The sequence below is a fragment of the Rana temporaria genome, chromosome 2 (genome assembly GCF_905171775.1).
Source record: "Rana temporaria chromosome 2, aRanTem1.1, whole genome shotgun sequence".
In the NCBI taxonomy this organism is placed as follows: Eukaryota; Metazoa; Chordata; class Amphibia; order Anura; family Ranidae; genus Rana; species Rana temporaria.
The window spans coordinates 452,174,735-452,194,932 of record NC_053490.1 but is presented as its reverse complement, the minus strand read 5'-3'; the positions used below and the strand labels follow the sequence as shown (position 1 = coordinate 452,194,932).

At 47.2% G+C, this 20,198-nt stretch overlaps 1 protein-coding gene across 2 annotated transcripts in view; it reads left to right on the top strand.

Moving 5' to 3' along the window:
- Positions 1–18,112: 18,112 nt before the first annotated feature.
- Positions 18,113–20,198, top strand: part of KIAA0100 (KIAA0100 ortholog) — a 141,191-nt gene continuing 139,105 nt past the window's right edge. The window contains exon 1 of one of the 2 annotated variants that reach the window (XM_040338514.1): positions 18,113–18,280. In XM_040338514.1, coding sequence (XP_040194448.1) covers positions 18,213–18,280 — 68 coding nt within the window. In that variant the 5' untranslated portion in view covers positions 18,113–18,212. The remainder of the gene's footprint in view (positions 18,281–20,198) is intronic. The other variant, XM_040338513.1, reaches the window with a different exon arrangement.

Here is a 20,198-nt window from a genome sequence, read left to right as displayed (position 1 = left end):
CAGTGAGGAAAAGTGAAGCCTTGCGGCAGTCAGAACCCGAAATGGTGCAAATACCTGTTTTAGATAGGTATCTGCACCCCCCTCCCCCCCTGAAAGGTGCCAAATGTGACACCGGAGGGGGGGGGGGGTCCAAAAAGCGGAGGTTCACTTTTCAAAGACTGGTTTTATCATACGTTGCTGCAACCCACAGGTATAAGCTTAAAGGGGTTGCAAAGGTTCATTTTTTATTTTCTAAATAGGTTCCTTTAAGCTAGTGCATTGTTGGTTCACTTACCTTTTCCTTCCATTTCCCTTCTTTGGCCCAGATTCACGTAGATTCGCCTATCTTTAGGCGGGCGTAGCGTATCTCAGATACACTACGCCGCCGTAACTTAGAGCGGCAGGTCCCGTATTCTCAAAGAACTTGCGCTTTAAGTTACGCCGGCGTAGTGTAACTGGGCCAGTGTAAGCCTGCCTAATTCAAATGTGGAAGTGGTGGGCGTGTTTTATGGAAATTTATCATGACCTCACGTAATTGACGCTTTTAACGAACGGCGCATGCGCCGTCCGTGGACGTATCCCAGTGCGCATGCTCCAAATTACACCGCAACTACTCAATGCTTTCGACGTGAACGTAACTTACGCACAGCCCCATTCACGAACGACTTACGCAAACGACATAAAACGTGAAAAATGTTACGCTGTTCCGACGTCTATACCTAACATTGGTATGCCTCATCTACGCCTCATAGAGCAGGGGTAACTTTACGCTCAAAAAAGCCTTACGTAAATGACGTAAAAAAATGCGCCGGGCGCACGTACGTTTGAGAATCGGCGTATCTAGCTCATTACCATATTCGACGCGTAAATCGACGGAAGCGCCACCTAGTGGCCAGCGTAAATATGCAACTTAGATACGACGGCGTAAGAGACTTACGCCGGTCGGATCTAAGACAAATCTATGAGTAACTGATTCTGAGGCCCCGTACTCACGACCAAACATGTCTGCTGAAACTGGTCCGCAGACCAGTTTCAGCAGACATGTTTGGCCGTGTGTTGGCCCGAGCGGACCATTTTGGGACGGATCGGACAGGTTTCCAGCGGACAACTGTTTCCCGGACTTGTTTTAAAACAGTCCGCTGGAAACCTGTCCGCCCGGACATGTACGGTCGTCTGTACAGACCTACCGTACATGTCCTGCCGCCCGCATCCCTCGCATGCGTCGAATGACTTCGACGCATGCGTGGAAGCATATTTAAGGCGGCCCGCCCACGTCGCCGCGTCATTGTCGCGGCGACACCGCGGACACGCCCCGCGTAATGTTTACGCGCGGGCTTCTGTTCGATGGTGTGTATAGCCATCGAACAGAAGTCCCCGGGCAGTCCCCGGCCAGACATGTCCGATGGAAACGGTCTGCAGACCGTTTTCATCGGACATGTCCTGCCGTGAGTACAAGGCCTAAGAATCAGGCGCATAGATACGACGCCTCACACTCAAGGCCTCGTACACACGACCGAACATGTTTGCTGAAACTGGTCCGCGGACCAGTTTCCGCGGACATGTTCGGTCGTCTGTACGGCCGACCGGACTGGATTCCCGGCCTAGCGGACAGGTTTCCAGCGGACCAATGTTTCTTAGCATGCTAAGAAACATGTCCGCTGGAACCATGTCATCGGACATGTTCGCTGGGCCGGAAATCCCCTGCATGCGTCGAAGTGATTCGACGCATGCGTGGAAGCATTGACCTTCCAGGGTCGCGCGCGTCATCGGCGTGGCCACGTCACCGCGTATCCTGTCCGCAGGGAATTTGTCCGCAGGGAATTTGGTCTGATGGTGTGTACAGCCATCAGACCAAATGATCCCAGCGGACATGTCCGATGAAAACGTTGATACTCCTTTGAGAATCTGGGCCTAAATGTTTTTTTTCTTTGTCTGAATTTCTCACTTCCTGTTTCTCCTCAGTAAGCTTGCCCCCATAATCCGAGCCGTTCTGACTGGGGGTTAGTCAGCCAGAACAGCTTACTGAGGAGGAACAGGAAGTGAGAAATTCAGACAAAGAAAACAAAGAAAAAAAAAACATTTAGAAGGGAATTTGAAGGAAAGGGTAAGTGAACAAACAATACACTAGCTTAAGAGTCGGTTTACATAGCAGCGGCACGACTTCGGGGGCGACTCTGCAAGTCGTCCTGAGGACGACTTCAGAGGCGATTTGCAAACGACTTCTGTATAGAAGTCAATGCAGGTCACACCCAACGGTTCCCATTGCATTGAATGGGACGCAACACGTCAGGCGGCTGAGCCGCCTGTCGTGTCGCCCCAGTGTGAACCGGGTCTAAAGGAACCTATTTAGAAAATAATAAAAAAACGAACCTTTACAACCCATTTAATGGTTTTCACAAGAGAAAAATATCTATTGGCTCTTCATGAAAAATCGAGCTTGAGGATATTCATGAACAGATGCTTAACAGAAAAATATGCAAACAAAATGTGTTAAAATGTCTATGGAATAATCATGTTTAGCTGTGCGAATGTAAGTAAGGCCTCATCTTATTGTCAAACGCTTCCTTTGTTGTTGTTAACCAGTGTCGCACACAGCGTTCTACAATATAATAGAAGTATGCGGAAAGAAGCTGCATAACTAAAAGATTCCTTATACATTTTTACAGACTAATTTAAAACAACAGCCACAGGCAATTCTGCATGCGCGTAAAAGCACAGATTACAGGCAAGACTCCCTTGATGAAGAATGCTCTACATATATACAATACAGCCACAGGCAATGCTATGCATTCCAAGCAAAAATTCGAAATCAATATTCTAACTTTGAATGAAAATTATACTGCAAATGACGTGATGCAGTCAGGTTCTGTGCCAGAAGCAGCTGGAACGATTCTCTGCAGAGGCAATCACCGAAAAAGCTGTGCAGCAAAGCAGAAAACAGTGCAGATCGCCTGTTGGCCACGTTTTACCCCTACTCAAATACCATCAGGAGTCAAATGGTAAAGCTGGGCACACATATTACAATTAGATCATGTAATCCTGTGAATTTAGCTTGAACTGTAAAATCACAGTGTGTGTGTGGAGTCACTCATTACATTGATTAACCACTTAACCCCCGGACCATATTGCTGCCCAAAGACCAGAGCACTTGTTGCGATTCGGGACTGCGTCGCTTTAACTGACAATTGCGCGGTCGTGCGACGTGGCTCCCAAACAAAATTGGCGTCCTTTTTTTCCCACAAATAGAGCTTTCTTTTGGTGGTATTTGATCACCTCTGCGGTTTTTATTTTTTGCGCTATAAACAAAAATAGAGCGACAATTTTGAAAAAAATGAATATTTTTTACTTTTTGCTATAATAAATATCCCCCAAAAATATATAAAAAAAACATTTTTTTTCCTCAGTTTAGGACAATACGTATTCTTCTACGTATTTTTAGTTAAAAAAAATCGCAATAAGCGTTTATTGATTGGTTTGCGCAAAAGTTATAGCGTTTACAAAATAGGGGGTATTTTTATGTCATTTTTATTAATATATTTTTTTTTACAATAATGGCGGCGATCAGCGTTTTTTTTCGGTACAGCGACATTATGGCGGACACTTCGGACACTTTTGACAAATTTTTGGGACCATTGCCATTTTTATAGCGATCAGTGCTATAAAAATGCATTGGATTACTATAAAAATGCCACTGGCAGTGAAAGGGTTAACACTAGGGGGGTTAACACACAGCTCCCGTTCCCCGCTCTGAGCGATCGAGCCCGCCGGGCACACGCACGGGAGTCGGGGGCCCCTAGTGGCCGCTCAAAGAGCCGACGTAGAGCTACGGGCTCTCGCCCAGGAGAGCCGACCTGCCGCCGTAGAATGACGGCGGCTGGTCGGCTACTAGTTAAACCACACTGATTTTACAAAACAATAACTTTATAATCCAAAAAAGTTATGATGCACACAGGGGCGGACTGACAAGTCATGGGGTCCCCGGGCAAGAAGATTATGGGGCCCCTGCGCTTACAGATGGCCACCATGCCAGGAGGCAGTGCAGAGGCGGGGCAGTTAAAATCTCTGGACTTTCACATCAAAAGCATTTAGGTTTCGGACAAATCAGGGACAGATGTAAAAAAAAAAAAAAAACACAGATTTTTACATACTGTATACATACTGTGGCCCAGATTCACATAGATCGGCGCAAAATTGTGCGGGCGTAACGTATGTCATTTACGTTACGCCACCGCAAGTTTTTCAGGCAAGTGCTTTATTCACAAAGCACTTGCCTGTAAAGTTCGATGCACAGTGTGCAAGTGTACAATTTTGCAATAGTATTTTCTGTTGTAGTCAGTGGTATTTCACAATCACACCCTTTTGCAGTTTAATTTTATTTTCTTGTAATTCTGGCCTGGTGGGATTTTGTTTTCAATTTGATCTGTCTAGTTGGCAAATAAAGTGATACTAAACACATGCTATTTAACCACTTAAAGCGGGGGTTCACGCCCAAAAAATTTTTTAACATTACATTCAGCCGAGTTGTCGTCAGAATGACAATCGGCTGTTTTTTTTTATTTTATCCCCGTACATACCGTATTTTCACTGCCGCTTCCGGGTATGTCTTCTGCGGGACTGGGCGTTCCTAATTGATTGACAGGCTTCCGACCGTCGCATACAGCGCGTCACGAGTTGCCGAAAGAAGCCGGACTGCGAGTGGGCTCTATACAGCGCCTGGCACCGACGTTCGGCTTCTTTCAGCAACTCGTGACGCGCAGTATGCGACGGTCGGAAGCCTGTCAATCAATTAGGAACGCCCAGTCCCGCAGATTACATACCTGGAAGCGGCGGTGAAAATACGGTATGTACAGGGATAAAATTTAAAAAAACTGCCGATTGTCACTCTGACAACTTTGACAACAAAATTATTTTTGGGTGAACCCCCGCTTTAAGGACCGAGCCTGTTTTTCAGATTTAGTGTTTACAAGTTTAAAACTGTTTTTTTTTTTGCTAGAAAATTACTTAGAACCCCCAAACATTTTATATTCTTTTTTTCTAACACCGTAGAGAATAAAATGGCGGTCATTGCAATACTTTTTGTCACGCCGTATTTGCGCAGCGGTCTTACAAGCGCACTTTTTTTGGAAAAAATTCACTTTTTTAAATTAAAAAATAAGACAACAGTAAAGTTAGCCCAATTTGTTTTTATATTGTGGAAGATAATGTTATGCTGAGTAAAATGATACCCAACATGTCACGCTTAAAAATGTACTCTATAGTCACATTGGCTGCTCAGATGTGGCAGGAAGGAAATGCTCAGCATAGAAACTCACTGAAAACTGAGCATGTGCAGAGTTTCCACCACAGCTGCAAATCCCTAGCTGAATATGGGACTTGGACAAAAAGGTGAAGATAGAGAACATCAGGATAACTAGGTTTTCTGCAGAATACAGAAAACAAATCTCATAGTGACTGAGTGAGTATGAACAGCATGTAATACAGAATTAACCACTTGCCACCCGCCAATGACAGATTGACGGCGGCAAAGTGGTTGTAGAATCCTGACCGGACGTCATATGACGTCCTCGGGATTCTGAGCCGCTGCGCGCCCCCGGGGGCGCGCATCGCGGCGATCGTTGTTGCGGGGTGTCAGTCTGACACCCCGCAACACCGATCTCGGTAAAGAGTCTCTCACGGAGACTCTTTACCACGTGATCAGCCGTGTTGAATCACGGCTGATCACGATGTAAACAGGAAGAGCCGCCTCACTCGCGTCTGACAGACGCGAGTAGAGGAGAGCCGAGCGGCTGCTCTTCTGACAGGGGGGGTTCGCGCTGATTGTTTATCAGCGCAGCCCCCCCTCGGATCGCCACATGGACCACCAGGGAAGCCCACCCTGGACCACCAGGGAAGGGCAGATCAAAAAAAAAAAAAAGGCTAAAAAAAAAAAAGGCTGTAAAAAAAATAAAAAAAAGGGCAGATCAAAAAAAAAAAGGCTAAAAAAAAAAAAAGGCTGTAAAAAAAAAAGCATAAAAAAAATGATGCCAATCAGTGCCCACAAATGGGCACTGACTGGCAACATAGGTTAATCAGTGCCGCCCCAGTGTCCATCAGTGCCACCCTACAGTGTCCATCAGTGCCACCCCACAGTGCCCATCCATGCCCAGTGCCCACCTATCAGTGCCCATCTGTGCCACCCATAAGTGCCGCCCATGAGTGCCCATCTGTGCCGCCTATGAGTGCCCAGTGCCGCCTGTGTGTGCCCATCAGTGCCGCCTATGTGTGCCCATCAGTGCCGCCTATGTGTGCCCATCAGTGCCGCATACAAGCGCCGCCAATCAGTGCCACCTCATCTGTGCCCATCAGTACTACCTCATTGATGTCCATCAGTGCCATCTCATCGGTGCCCATCAGTGCCGCCATATCAGTGCCCGTAATTGAAAGAGAAAACTTACTTATTTACAAAAAATGTAACAGAAAAAAATAAAAACTAATTTTTTTTCAAAATTTTCAGTCTTTTTTTAGTTGTTGCGCAAAAAAAAATCGCAGAGGTGATCAAATACCACCAAAAGAAAGCTCTATTTGTGGGAAAAAAAGGACGCCAATTTTGTTTGGGTACAGTGTAGCATGACCGCGCAATTGCCATTCAAAGTGCGACAGTGCTGAAAGCTGAAAATTGGCTTGGGCAGGAAGGTGTATACGTGCCCTGTATGGAAGTGGTTAATTGATAGGCTTTTATGATTTGGGTTTAGGGACACTTTGAGGATGGACAAGTCTCAAAATAATCAACTGTGGATCCTGCTGCTAGAAAAAAAATATATACCTCTCCTCACCATTGTTCTGGTTAGAAATCTGTCTATGGCCAACTGTAATGTACCCTGTTTCCCCGAAAATAAGACTTATATTAATTTTTGCTCCCAAATATGCGCTAGGTCTTATTTTCAGGGGATATCTTATTTCTGATTCTCCTGTGTCATTTTGTTTCCCCCTTCTGATTCTCCTGTGTCATTGTAGGTGACCCCCCTCCCCCACGCCTGTGCCAGTGGACACCTTCACCAGACATCCCCCCACCACTTTATCAGACATTTCCCCCCTACCTCAGTCACCACAATGTGCCCGACTCCTGCTCCGCGCTACTCACTGTCTAATTGTGAGTCGGCCAGACTCCGTCAGGGCAGAGCGAGCAGCAGGCGGCAGCTTGTCCTGGCGGCGGCGTGAGCTCTCTGATGAAAAGAGACCACGCACTTCCTGTCTGCGCTGTGGACAATAGTGAGCTGCGTGGCGGTGCCTGCCGCTACGGTGCAGGGTACAGAGTTACGGTAGCTTCGGGGGATCTTATTATCGGGATGCCTTATGTTCGGGGGAGGTCTTATTATCAGGGAGGTCTTATTTTCAGGGGGTTGCCTTATATTTCAGCGAGAGGCAAAACTGTAAGTAGGTCTTATTTTTGGGGGAAACACGGTAGGAGTTCATGTTTCTATTTGTTGTATATATTAGGACAGAAATACTCATTCACTCAGCGAAATGTCCAGCTTCTGGAAAGTAAGATTGCTAATGAATTCATGAAGTTTGCCATGTATGCCAGTAATCACCAAACTTGAAATGCCTGTTTTTATGGAAATCACTGATTGGAAAGGATTGGTGCTAAAATTGTTACTTCTGCAACCAGTCTTCTTTGGTAAATTAGCATCTGCAAGAAACAACACATCCTCATTCTATAATGAACTAGTTTAATTTTGGGGAAGAATAAACAGATTTTCTTTATAGAAATGACTTGACAATCACAGCATGAATATACTGTATCATTGTAATTATTATGCAACTGGTATATTATAATTGCTTGTTCATTACAACAATTTGCACTTTAAACAGTAAGAGCTATAAGACTGTAATTGCCATGCGTTCTAAATGATTGTCTGTAATGACAGAATTTCTAAAAATAAATCATAATTGTCAAATAATTATTTTCCAAAACAATTTTTTTTTATTTTTTCTGTCGTCAGCAATAGGTTTTGTGAATAGAATTATCCCAGGATTTTTATGTATTTTGTGAGTATTCATTGGAATTACTACAAACTTCCTTCTAGTTGAATTTGAGCTTTTTTTATTATACCAGCCTAATGCCACGTACACACAACCGTTATTCATGTCATAAAAAAAAAAACATTTTTCTCAACGTGATTTGTCCTGATTCCTCTCAAGCCTGCCTTGCATACACACGATTATTTTTCACGACGTGAAAAACGACAAGAAAAAATAGAGCAGGTTCTAAATTTTTAACGCCCATTTTTCTCGTTGAGAAAAATGCTCTGCAGCATACACACGACCGAATTTCACGACCAATTTAAAAAAAATGCATTTTTCTCATCATGAAAAACAGTCGTGTGTACGCGGCATAAGGCTGAATTCACACTGACTTGTGATAAAATGGATGGAAATGTACATCCATTTCCCCTGCATTTTATTGCAAATCAGTGCGAATTCAGCCTTAAGCCTCATACACACAATCCGATTGTTGGCCAACTGAGCATCTGATTTTTGTCCAAAGGGCGTGTGGCAGGAACTTGTCTTGCATACTAACGATACACAATTGTCGGGCAACAAACACAAAGGTAGTGACGTACTACAAGGAATTTCAGCTCTTGAGCACCACCCTTTGGGGCCTTTCTGCTAATTTTGTGTTTGGTGAGCATTGATTCCGAGCATGCATGTTTGTAATTTCAACTTTTGTGTGATGGACTTGTGTACTGACGATAAAAAAATCAGACAACAGACAAAATTTCTAGCCTGCCATACATTTGTTGGCCGAAAGTTGGACAACAATCGTCAGAAGGAGCATACTAACAGTCAGATTTTAGGACAACAGTCTGTCAACAGACAATCCCCTGCCAACAATCAGATCGTGTGTACGAGTTATGTGAATGTGCCCAAGAAAAAAACATTCAAAATCCAGACAAGCAGACTTTCAAACTTCACAGGTATTGGTAAGTAATGTTGATAAACCAGAACCAAAATCTGATATCGTTATTATAACCTAGGTGGTCAGAAACTGCCTAGTCATTGCAAGCCAAAATATGTTTGATCTTGGGAGCAACATTCGAAGTTAACTACTTGCCGTCGCCGCACCGTCATAATACGTCCACAAGGTGGCTCTCCTAGGCGAGATCACGTATTATGACGTCCTACCTTTTAGCCGCCACTAGGGGGCGCACGCGCGCCGCCGGAGGCGCGCGCGCGCGCCCCCCGCTCGCCCCCGACTCCCGTGCGTGTGCCCGGCGGGCGCGATCGCCGCCGGGCACACGCGATCGCTCGGTACAGAGCGGGGAACGGGAGCTGTGTGTGTAAACACACAGCTCTCGTTCCTGTCAGCAGGGGAAATGCTTTTCTTCGGTTCATACAATGTATGAACCGAGGATCAGTGTTTCCCCTAGTGAGGCCACCCCCCCCCCCCCCCCACAGTAAGAACACACCCAGGCATACTTAACCCCTTCCTCGCCCCCTAGTGTTAACCCCTTCACTGCCAGTGGCATTTTTATAGTAATCTAATGCATTTTTATAGCACTGATCGCTATAAAAATGCCAATGGTCCCAAAAATGTGTCAAAAATGTCCGAAGTGTCCGCCATAATGTCGCAATACCGAAAAAAAAATCGCTGATCGCCGCCATTACTAGTAAAAAAAATATTAATAAAAATGCCATAAAAATACCCCCTATTTTGTAAACGCTATAACTTTTGCGCAAACCAATCAATAAACGCTTATTGCGATTTTTTTTTACGAAAAATATGTAGAAGAATACGTATCGGCCTAAACTGAGGAAAAAAAATGTTTTTTTATATATTTTTGGGGGATATTTATTACAGCAAAAAGTAAAAAATATTCATTTTTTTCAAAATTGTCGTTCTATTTTTGTTTATAGCGCAAAAAATAAAAAACGCAGAGGTGATCAAATACCACCAAAAGAAAGCTCTATTTGTGGGAAAAAAAGGACGCCAATTTTGTTTGGGAGCCACGTCGCACGACCGCGCAATTGTCTGTTAAAGCGACGCAGTCCCGAATCGCAAAAAGTACTCTGGTCTTTGGGCAGCAATATGGTCCGGGGGGTAAGTGGTTAAAGCGGGAGTTCACCCGAAAAACAATTTTTAACATTAGATTGAGGCTCATTTTGTGAAGCAGAATCAGGTGTTTTTTTTTAAATTGAAGCAGTACTTATCGTTTTAGAGAGCGATCTTCTCCGCTGCTTCCGGGTATGGTCTTCGGGACTGGGTGTTCCTATTTGATTGACAGGCTTCCGACGGTTGCATACATCGCGTCACGAGTAGACGAAAGAAGCCGAACGTCGGTGCGGCTCTATACGGCGCCTGCGCACCGACGTTCGGAAAATCGTGACGCGCTGTATGCGACCGTCAGAAGCCTGTCAATCAAATAGGAACGCCCAGTCCCGCAGCCCATACCCGGAAGCGGCGGAGAAGATCTATCTCTAAAACGGTAAGTACTGCTTCGATTTAAAAAAAAACACCCGATTCTGCTTCCTAAAATGAGCCTCAATCTAATGTTAAAAATTGAGTTTTTGGGTGAACCTCCACTTTAATAGCCTGTTATTGCCACCAAAATTCATATGCCTTTACTACAGTAGTCTTTACTAAACCTGTCCTTGAGACTCACCCAACTGTGCATGTTTAGGATATTTATGCATAGGTAGGGAAGGATTCTCAGTTGATCATCAACCATCTGTGAGGATAACCACAAAGCACAAGCAGCTTGGGGGACAGCTTCATCACTGTAATACACGTTGCATCAAAGTGGTGTTCCAGCGGCAATTTTTTTTTTTTAAACTCAGCAGCTACAAACACTGTAGCTACTAACTTTTAATAAGGATACTTACCTGTCCTAGGAGCCCGTGATGTCAGCCGCCCGAGGCCCATCCATCGGCTCTTGTGCAGGCACCGCCATTGTAACTAAGGAAAACCGGCAGTAGAGCCTTCAGGTTTGATGGCCAGTTTCCTACAGCGCATGTGCGAGTCACGTGTCGCTTTCTGAATGGCCCCATAGTTTTCTGGGACACACACAGGTCCTAAAAGGCAGCGGGAGAGCAGGAGGAAATGATGCCTGAGGTAGGACGAAAGTACACTCAGTACTTCATAAAAGGTAAGAAACAACAAAAAAATGTCATCATAGCAACTGTGGGCACTTGGCCGTGACAGCTTATGGCTTCACGGCTGGGGGCACACTGCACGAGACGTGCTGCACTCTGCTATTGGCAAGCCAATCTTCTGGGACCTGTGACTTTGAATCCTGGGTTTGTTATTCTAAATTTGACCACTGCACTTTTATAGTCACAAATTGAATTGTGAGAAAGACGGCATACCTGATGAAATTGTTCTTGGTTACTTCAGCTTACACTTTGGAGATGTCTGACCATTATATTTTCATTGTACAAGAAAAAACCTTGGATTGCGAGCATAAGTCGTTAAGGAAGCATGCTTGTAATCCAAAGGACTTGTATATCAAGACGAACTTCCCCATAAGAAATAATGGAAACTCAGATGATTTGTTCCACAACCATTTATTCATAAATCGTTCGGTTTATAGTCCATATAAAAGATTATAGCAATGTGATAGGTTGTGTAACCATAAAATGTCCATCCACAATGGAAGCCTCCACAAGGGGATTAGAAGCAAAATCCAGCAGGAGGTACAGAGTATAAAAGAGAAGAGAGGCGCCTCCAATGCCTCGTACACGCGGCTGGACTTTCCAAGAAAAAAGTCAGACAGGCTTTTTTTCCTCGAAGATTCCGGCCATGTGTTGCCTCCATCGGACATATTTTCTCGGAAGTCCGACGGACCTTAGATAGAGAACCTGTTCTCTATCTTTCCGTCGGACTTCCAACGGACTCACGGTGGACTTTTGCATAGTCAAAAGTCTGACTGTGTGTACAAGGCATTAGTGTAGCAATATGGTTAGACTTAATGAAGGTCCAACATTAAGCAACTCACATGATTGATGATTAAAAGAGGCACATCTAAGTATGCAGGCACCTGGGGTAATGCTGTCCACATTGACCGTCCTCCTCACTGCCGTCAGTCTGCAATCGTGACGACTACCCTGCAGTAAAGCGATCTGAAAGCGAGGCTTGAACCGCTCGTGGAGCGCAGCTTGAAAGGGATGAGGTTGATGGCGGTGCGGAGGATGGTCTATGTGGATAGCTTTACCCCGGATGCCTGCATACTTAGATGTACCTGTTTTAATCATTAACCATGTAAGTTGCTAAATGTTGTACCTTCATTAAATGTAACCATATTGCTACATTTTGAGGCGCCTCTCTTCTCTTTTATACTTAGTTTTGACATGACGCTACTTGTATATCAAGACATCACTTGTATATCAAGTCACAATTTATATAAAACATTTGCTTGTCTTGCAAAACGCTCTCAAACAAGGTTTTACTGTACTTATATGGGTTTTATACACTAGGTAACTACAAGTTGGTGAAGTATTATTGCCTCAATGTCAGTCATGTTTGTTGACCTCATCGTCTAACATTGGTCATCCATGGAACTATCACAATATTATTTCACCTTATGGTGTTTTGCTTGTTTTATTCTTTTGGAAGCTTATGTTTAGAAATGGATGGAAGACTAGACCACTTTGAACATAACTCTTTTGGAACTTTGACCCTCTGATGAGGATGAATATATTCTGGTCTGTCATCTGTTTCTCATTAGGGATGAGCCGAACACCCCCCCCCCCCCCGTTCGGTTTGCACCAGAACCTTTGAACGGACCGACCGTTCGCGGTAACATTTAGAACCCCATTGACGTCAATGGGACTCGAACGTTCGAATTCAAAAGTGCTAATTTTAAAGCCTAATATGCAAGTTATTGTTGGAAAACGGGTTTGAGAACCCGGGTTTTTCCCAAGGAAACATGTATCAATGGAAAAAAAAGTTTTGAAAACGGTTGTTTTTTCTGGAGCAGTGATTTTAATGATGCTTAAAGTGAAAAAAATAAAATAAAAAAATCCTTTAAATATCGTGTCTATAGTATGCCTGTGAAGTGGAACGTGTTTAGAACTGTCCCTGCACAAAATTAGATTACTATAAGAAAAAAGTAATTTAAAACTGCTTGCGGCTTTAATGTAATGTCTGGTCCCTGCAATATGGATGAAAATCATTTAGAAAAATAGCATGAATTTCCTCACCCCCCTCCCCCCAGGTCATTACCAGCCCCTTTGGCCCTATATACTTTGAACAGCAGTATACAGGTGGTGCAAACAAGACAGGGACTGTAGGTTTGTTGTTAAGTAGAATCTGTTTGTAATTGTGAACTGGTACTTTTTTAAAGTGTAGCTCCAGCCATAAAATCTATTTTTAAGCTTTTCTGAAAACAGAGAAGGGTTATCACCCCTGTAACATTTGTTTTGTTGTCTGTGTGCATCTGTTCAGAAGATTGCAATTCACTTTCTGTCCCAAGTACAAATGATTTTTTGAAAATGTTTTTTTTTACCGAAACAAGGATTGGTGATAAAGCATCAGTGGACAGGAGATTTCCTCTAACTTCCTGTTGTCTACTTCCGTTTGCATGTAGGAGTCGTTTGTAAGTTGATGTTTGAAAGTAGGGGCCTGCCGTATATACTCTGCATACATTTGGGCCCTAGGTGTTGGTGTTGCCACAACACTGTAAGCCCTCACAGTTAGTCTTGGTGGGTGGCGAGCACTGGAACGCCCTGCTGTGTGAACTATTATATCAAGAACTCTAATTACATGCCATTGTTGAACAGTGGTAGAAAAAAAATGGGCCTTTGGTGCTGGCGCTGGTGCCACAACACTGTAAGTCTTCACAGTTACTCTTGGTGGGCACAGGAAAGGGCCCTGCTGTGAAATATTAGATCAAGAATTGTAATTACATGCCCCTGTTGAACAGGGGCAGAAAAATTGGGCCTTTGTTGGTGGTGCTGGTGCCACAACACTGCAACCCCTCACAGATACTCTAGTTAGAGTGCAGGAATGAGCCCGCTGCAAAGTATTGCATCAAAAATTGTAATTACATGCCCCTGTTAAACAGGGGCAGAAAAATTGGGCCTTAGGCACTGGTGCTGGTGCCCAGAACCAAAAATGTTCTTACAAGCTATCAGCATGATCATTGAGGAGGAAAAGGATAGTCACTCAGCATAACAGGATAGTCACTCAGCATCAGCATAGGCAGTCTTGAAGGGATCTGACATTTCAAAAAAATTATTCAGTTACATCAGCATCAGGTGCTTGGTAGCTGGTGGTGATCCAAGCCTGATTCATTTTTATGAAGGTCAGTCGATCGACCAAGTCGGTGGAGAGGCGCACCCTGTGATCGGTTACAAAGCCTCCAGCAGCACTGAATGTGCATTCTGAAAGAACGCTGGATGCAGGACAAGCCAGTAGCTCAATTGCGTACTATGCAAGCTCTGGCCAGTGATCCATCCTCAAGACCCAGTAAGCCAGAGGGTTTTTGGTGGGAAAGGTGTCCAAGTTTGATCTTGCCCCTAGGTATTCCCACACCATGTAAAACAGACGCTGGCGATGGTTGCTGGAACCGGTCATACCTTGGGGCTGCGGACTAAAAAATTTAACGCATCGGTCAGACGGCCACCTTCCCCACCGCTCCTTCTGTGACTGACCGAAGCCTCAGCAACACGTTGTCCAGGACCAGGATTTTGTAACCTCCCAGTCTCTGGGAACGCGTTGCACAGACCTTTCTGCAAGGCCTCCCCAAGATGTTTCATCTTCTGCTCCCTCTGCACCGGCAAGATAAGGTCCGCAACCTTATTCTTGTAACGTGGATCAAGGAGAGTTGCCAGTCCCTCTCCTTGATAGCACGAATACGAGGATCCTTCCGCAGGCTTTGCAGGATCAGGGAGGCCATACAACGTAGGTTTTCGGAGGCATTCGATGCGGAGTCCTCTGGGTCACTGAGGACGACATGATCCACAGTCACCTCGTCCCAGCCACGTACAAGTCCATGGGTTTCTTAGGACTGTAATTGATCCCTTGAAGACTTCTGCTGATGCTAGGCTCCACCTCCATGCTAACAATCCTCCTCCTCCTGTGTGATAGGCGGGCAAGCAGGAACACTGTCTGGATAAAGGGGGCCTTGAGAGGTAAGGAAGTCCTCCTCTTCCTCCCTCTGTTCTGCCTCAAGGGCCCTGTCCATTATTCCACGCAGCGTGTGCTCCAACATGTGAATAAGAGGGACAGTCTCACTGATGCATGCACTGTCACTGCTCACCATCCTCGTGGCCTCCTCAAATGGTGATAGGACAGTGCATGCATCCCTGATCAAGGCCCACTGGCATGGGGGAAAAAAAACAAGCTCCCCTGACCCAGTTCTGCTGCCATATTGGCACAGATACTCATTGATGGCCCTCTGCTGCGTGTGCAGCCGCTGCAGCATGGCCAACGTAGAGTTCCACCTGGTGGGCATGTCACAGATTAGGCGGTTCTTGGGCAGGTTGTATTCCCTTTGGAGGTCTGCCAGCCGAGCATTGGCATTATATGACCGTCGCAAATGCACACAGACTTTCCTGGCCTGCTTCAGGACATCCTGTAAGCCCGGGTACCTGCCCAAGAACCGCTGCACCACCAAGTTAAGGACATGAGCAAAACAGGGCACATGGGTCAATTGTCCCTGTCGCAGGACGGAGAGGAGGTTGGTGCCATTGTTGCAAACCCCCATTCCTCCTCTCTGTAACCCCCCTCCTCCTCTCTGTAACCCCCCCTCCTCCTCTCTGTCACCCCCTCCTCCTCTCTGTAACCCCCCTCCTCCTCTCTGTCACCCCTCCTCCTCCTGTCACCCCCTCCTCCCTGTAACCCCCCCACCTCCTCCTCTCTGTAACCCCCCTCCTCCTCTCTGTAACCCCCCCTCCTCCTCTGTCACCCCCCTCCTCTCTGTCACCCCCACTCCTCCTCTGTTAGCCCTCCTCTCTGTCAGCTACCCCTAAACAACGCGCACCCCCCTTCTTCCCCCGCTCCAGCTGGGCTAATGTTCTGCAGCTGGGTCATACAGCACTGTCTGTGCTCTCTCTCTCTCCCACCCAGCCGCCGGCGCCACCAGAGACAGTGAATGGAGGGCCACTGGACTGGGACACTTTTGCAGGAGAAAGCATGATATTACAGACTGCGCCCCCTAACAGGTTCACACACGCATCTTGGCAGTGGCTCCTGGAAGGTGAGGTTTTTTCTTGTCCCGCTGTAATGGAGGTTTCTATTGGGGGGGGCACAGGCACTGTCTGATATTTAATCTGTTATTTTCTTCTCTATTTGTGGGGTGCCTGTGGATTGCTTTGATTTTTTGGGGCTTGTTTTGTAATTAAAAGGCGCTTGAAAGGGTTGTAGAATGCACAGTGCCACTTTGTGAACAATTTGTATGGTGTTGGGTTCAGTAGAGCTGATTCAGGTTTTTGGATGGAGGTACACTGCCTTAGTGACACCATCCACTGCCCTACTGACAGCATCCATTGCCCTACTGACACCATCCACTGTTCTTCTGACACTATCCACTGTTCTACTGACACCGTCCACTGCCCCACTGACACCGTCCACTGCCCCACTGTCACCGTCCACTGCCCCACTGACACCGTCCACTGCCCTACTGACACCATCCATTGCCCTACTGACACCATCCATTGCCCTACTGACACAATCCACTGTTCTTCTGACACCGTCCACTGCCCCACTGACACCGTCCACTGCCCCACTGACACCGTCCACTGCCCCACTGACACCGTCCACTGCCCCACTGACACCGTCCACTGCCCCACTGACACCATCCACTGCCCTACTGACACCATCCACTGCCCTACTGACACCATCCACTGTTCTTCTGACACCATCCATTCTGATTACTACTCTCTTTGAGTACCCCCCAAGGTGTCCCAGGTATTTTACAAACCTATAGCATGTACTACAAAAAACTTGGCGTGCGCCGCAAAAGAGTTCGGGTTTGGCTTGCAGAAAAGGTGGCAACCCTATCTACACCACACAACTCTACAAATGCTACTCAACTCTACAGACGCCACACACAACTCTACAGACACCAAACAACTCTACAGACACCACACTACTCTACAGACGACACAGAACTCTACACCACGCTACTCTACAGACACCATAGAGCTCTACTAGGAACAGAATTCATTTAAAAACAAGGGGGTAGATTCAGTAAGTAATTGCGTCCGCGTAACCATAGTTACACAGCGCAATTGCTTAGTTGCGCCGGCGTAACGACTTTTCTGTATTCAGAAAGCTTGTTACGCCGACTGCAGCCTAAGATATGACTGGCATAAGGCTCTTATGCCGTCGTATCGTAGGCTGCATTCTTACGATGGCCGCTAGGTGGCGTTCCCGTAGTGGTCAGCGTAGAGTATGCAAATTGCATACTCACGCCGATTCACAACCCTACGCGCGCCCTGCGTACGCATTTTACGTAGTTTGCGTTCGTTGGTTTCTGCGTAAGGTTGCCCATGCTATTAGCAGGGGCAGCCAATGCTAAGTATACCCGTCGTTCCCGCGTCGCGATGTTTGAAAATTAAGTTGTTTGCGTAAGTGAATCGTGAATGGCGCTGGACGCCATTTACGTTCACGTTAAAGCAAATGACGTCCTTGCGACGTCATTTGCCGCAATGCACGTCGGGAAACTTTCCCGACAGAGCATGCGCACTACATTTGGCGCAGGAACGCGCCTAATTTAAATGATTCACGCCCCCTACGGGATCATTTAAATTACGCGCCCTTACGCCGGGCAGTTTTAGGGAGCGCACACGCAAATTACGGAGCTACTGCTTCGTGAATGAAGCGTAGCGCACGTAATTTACGGACGCGCAGCGTAAAAACGGTACGCTGCGCCTCTGTAAGAGGGCGCAAGTCGTACCTGAATCCAGCCCAAGGTTGGTGACATGGGGCCACTGCTCTCTTTTGTGGCCCTAACACTGTGATGTTTGTTATATTATCCCGCCATGGCTATTAGTCTCGGCTGACATGCAATCTTTGTCTCCTCCGGTACTAGTTGAGTTCCGATCTTCTGGCTTGTGTCCCGGAGGATCCCCATCTATTGGAAGTATCCGGATCTTCCAGCAGAGCACACCCACCGACCCCTCACTTCCTGTTCCCGGACAGCAGTTCTCCTCCCCGGAGGAGGAGGGATCTCTATGCTCTTCCAGAGCTCTGTGAATAGGGCAGGCACCGATCGGCCGGTGTCTGTAGCCCGGCTCCTCGGGTAGGCACTATGCCTATGGTCTACGCTCTGCTCCTGGCAGTGCTTCTGGTTCTGGTGATCGTCGTGCTCCTAGGAAGGTGAGTGCCGGGGGAGAGAGTGGCTTCGGAGCCGTGTGCAAGGTGGAGCTGTCAGACGTGGCGCTGAGCTGTCACTGGAGACCGCCTGGCATCGGGACACCGGGCACCGGCATGTATGGGCCGAGTGTTACCGGGGTGCTGATATACAGGCAGCGCGCAGTTACCGGAGTACCTGTCCTGTGCTTCCCCCTGTACAGATCCCATACACCCCCCTTCACCTGTGCAGATCTCATGCACCCCCCCTTCACCTGTGCAGATCTCATGCACCCCCCCTTCACCTGTGCAGATCTCATACACCCCCCTTCACCTGTGCAGATCTCATGCACCCCCCCTTCACCTGTGCAGATCTCATGCACCCCCCTTCACCTGTGCAGATCTCATGCACCCCCCTTCACCTGTGCAGATCTCATGCACCCCCCCCTTCACCTGTGCAGATCTCATGCACCCCCCTTCACCTGTGCAGATCTCATGCCCCCCCCCTTCACCTGTGCAGATCTCATGCCCCCCCCCTTCACCTGTGCAGATCTCATGCACCCCCCCCCTTCACCTGTGCAGATCTCATGCACCCCCCCCCTTCACCTGTGCAGATCTCATGCACCCCCCCCTTCACCTGTGCAGATCTCATGCACCCCCCCCTCCACCTGTGCACATCTCATGCACCCCCCCCTTCACCTGTGCAGATCTCATGCACCCCCCTTCACCTGTGCAGATCTCATGCACCCCCCTTCACCTGTGCAGATCTCATGCACCCCCCCCTTCACCTGTGCAGATCTCATGCACCCCCCCCTTCACCTGTGCAGATCTCATGCACCCCCCCCTTCACCTGTGCAGATCTCATGCACCCCCCCTTCACCTGTGCAGATCTCATGCACCCCCCCCTTCACCTGTGCAGATCTCATGCACCCCCCCCTTCACCTGTGCAGATCTCATGCACCCCCCCCTTCACCTGTGCAGATCTCATGCACCCCCCCCCCCTTCACCTGTGCAGATCTCATGCACCCCCCCCTTCACCTGTGCAGATCTCATGCACCCCCCCTTCACCTGTGCAGATCTAATATACCCCCCCTCCATGTACCATCCCCTCTGCAGATTTCATGTGCCCCCCTTCCTTCCGCAGATTTCATGTGCCCCTCCTTCCTTCCGCAGATTTCATGTGCCCCTCCTTCCTTCCGCAGATTTCACGTGCCCCTCCTTCCTTCCGCAGATTTCATGCGCCCCCCTTCCTTCCGCAGATTTCACGCGCCCCCTTCCTTCCGCAGATTTCACGCGCCCCCCTTCCTTCCGCAGATTTCACGCGCCCCCCTTCCTTCCGCAGATTTCACGCGCCCCCCTTCCTTCCGCAGATTTCACACGCCCCCCTTCCTTCCGCAGATTTCACGCGCCCCCCTTCCTTCCGCAGATTTCACGCGCCCCCCTTCCTTCCGCAGATTTCACGCGCCCCCCCTTCCTTCCGCAGATTTCACGTGCCCCCCCTTCCTTCCGCAGATTTCACGTGCCCCCCTTCCTTCCGCAGATTTCATGTGCCCCCCTTCCTTCCGCAGATTTCACGCGCCCCCCTTCCTTCCGCAGATCTCCAGTACCATAGTACAGAATTAAGTCACATCATTATTCACCCTTCCATAGATTTTGTGCTGGATACTGTGACCGTACCTCCTGGATGCATGGAAACGTTAGGATTGGATGCATGGTGTCTAAACGCACAGTGTGCATGTGGCCTTATGTGCTTACACTGCTGTAGGTGTATTTTCAGTTTGATGGTAATGTGATGTAAAAGATGTACAGGCAGCTGAAAGTTCATATGGAACTGTGTCAAGTCTTCTCTTGTCTTATGCAGGAAATAATTGTATGCCTTATGCTTCTTTCACACAGCCATTATGGGCACAGTGTATATATATATATATATACTGATCAGCCATAA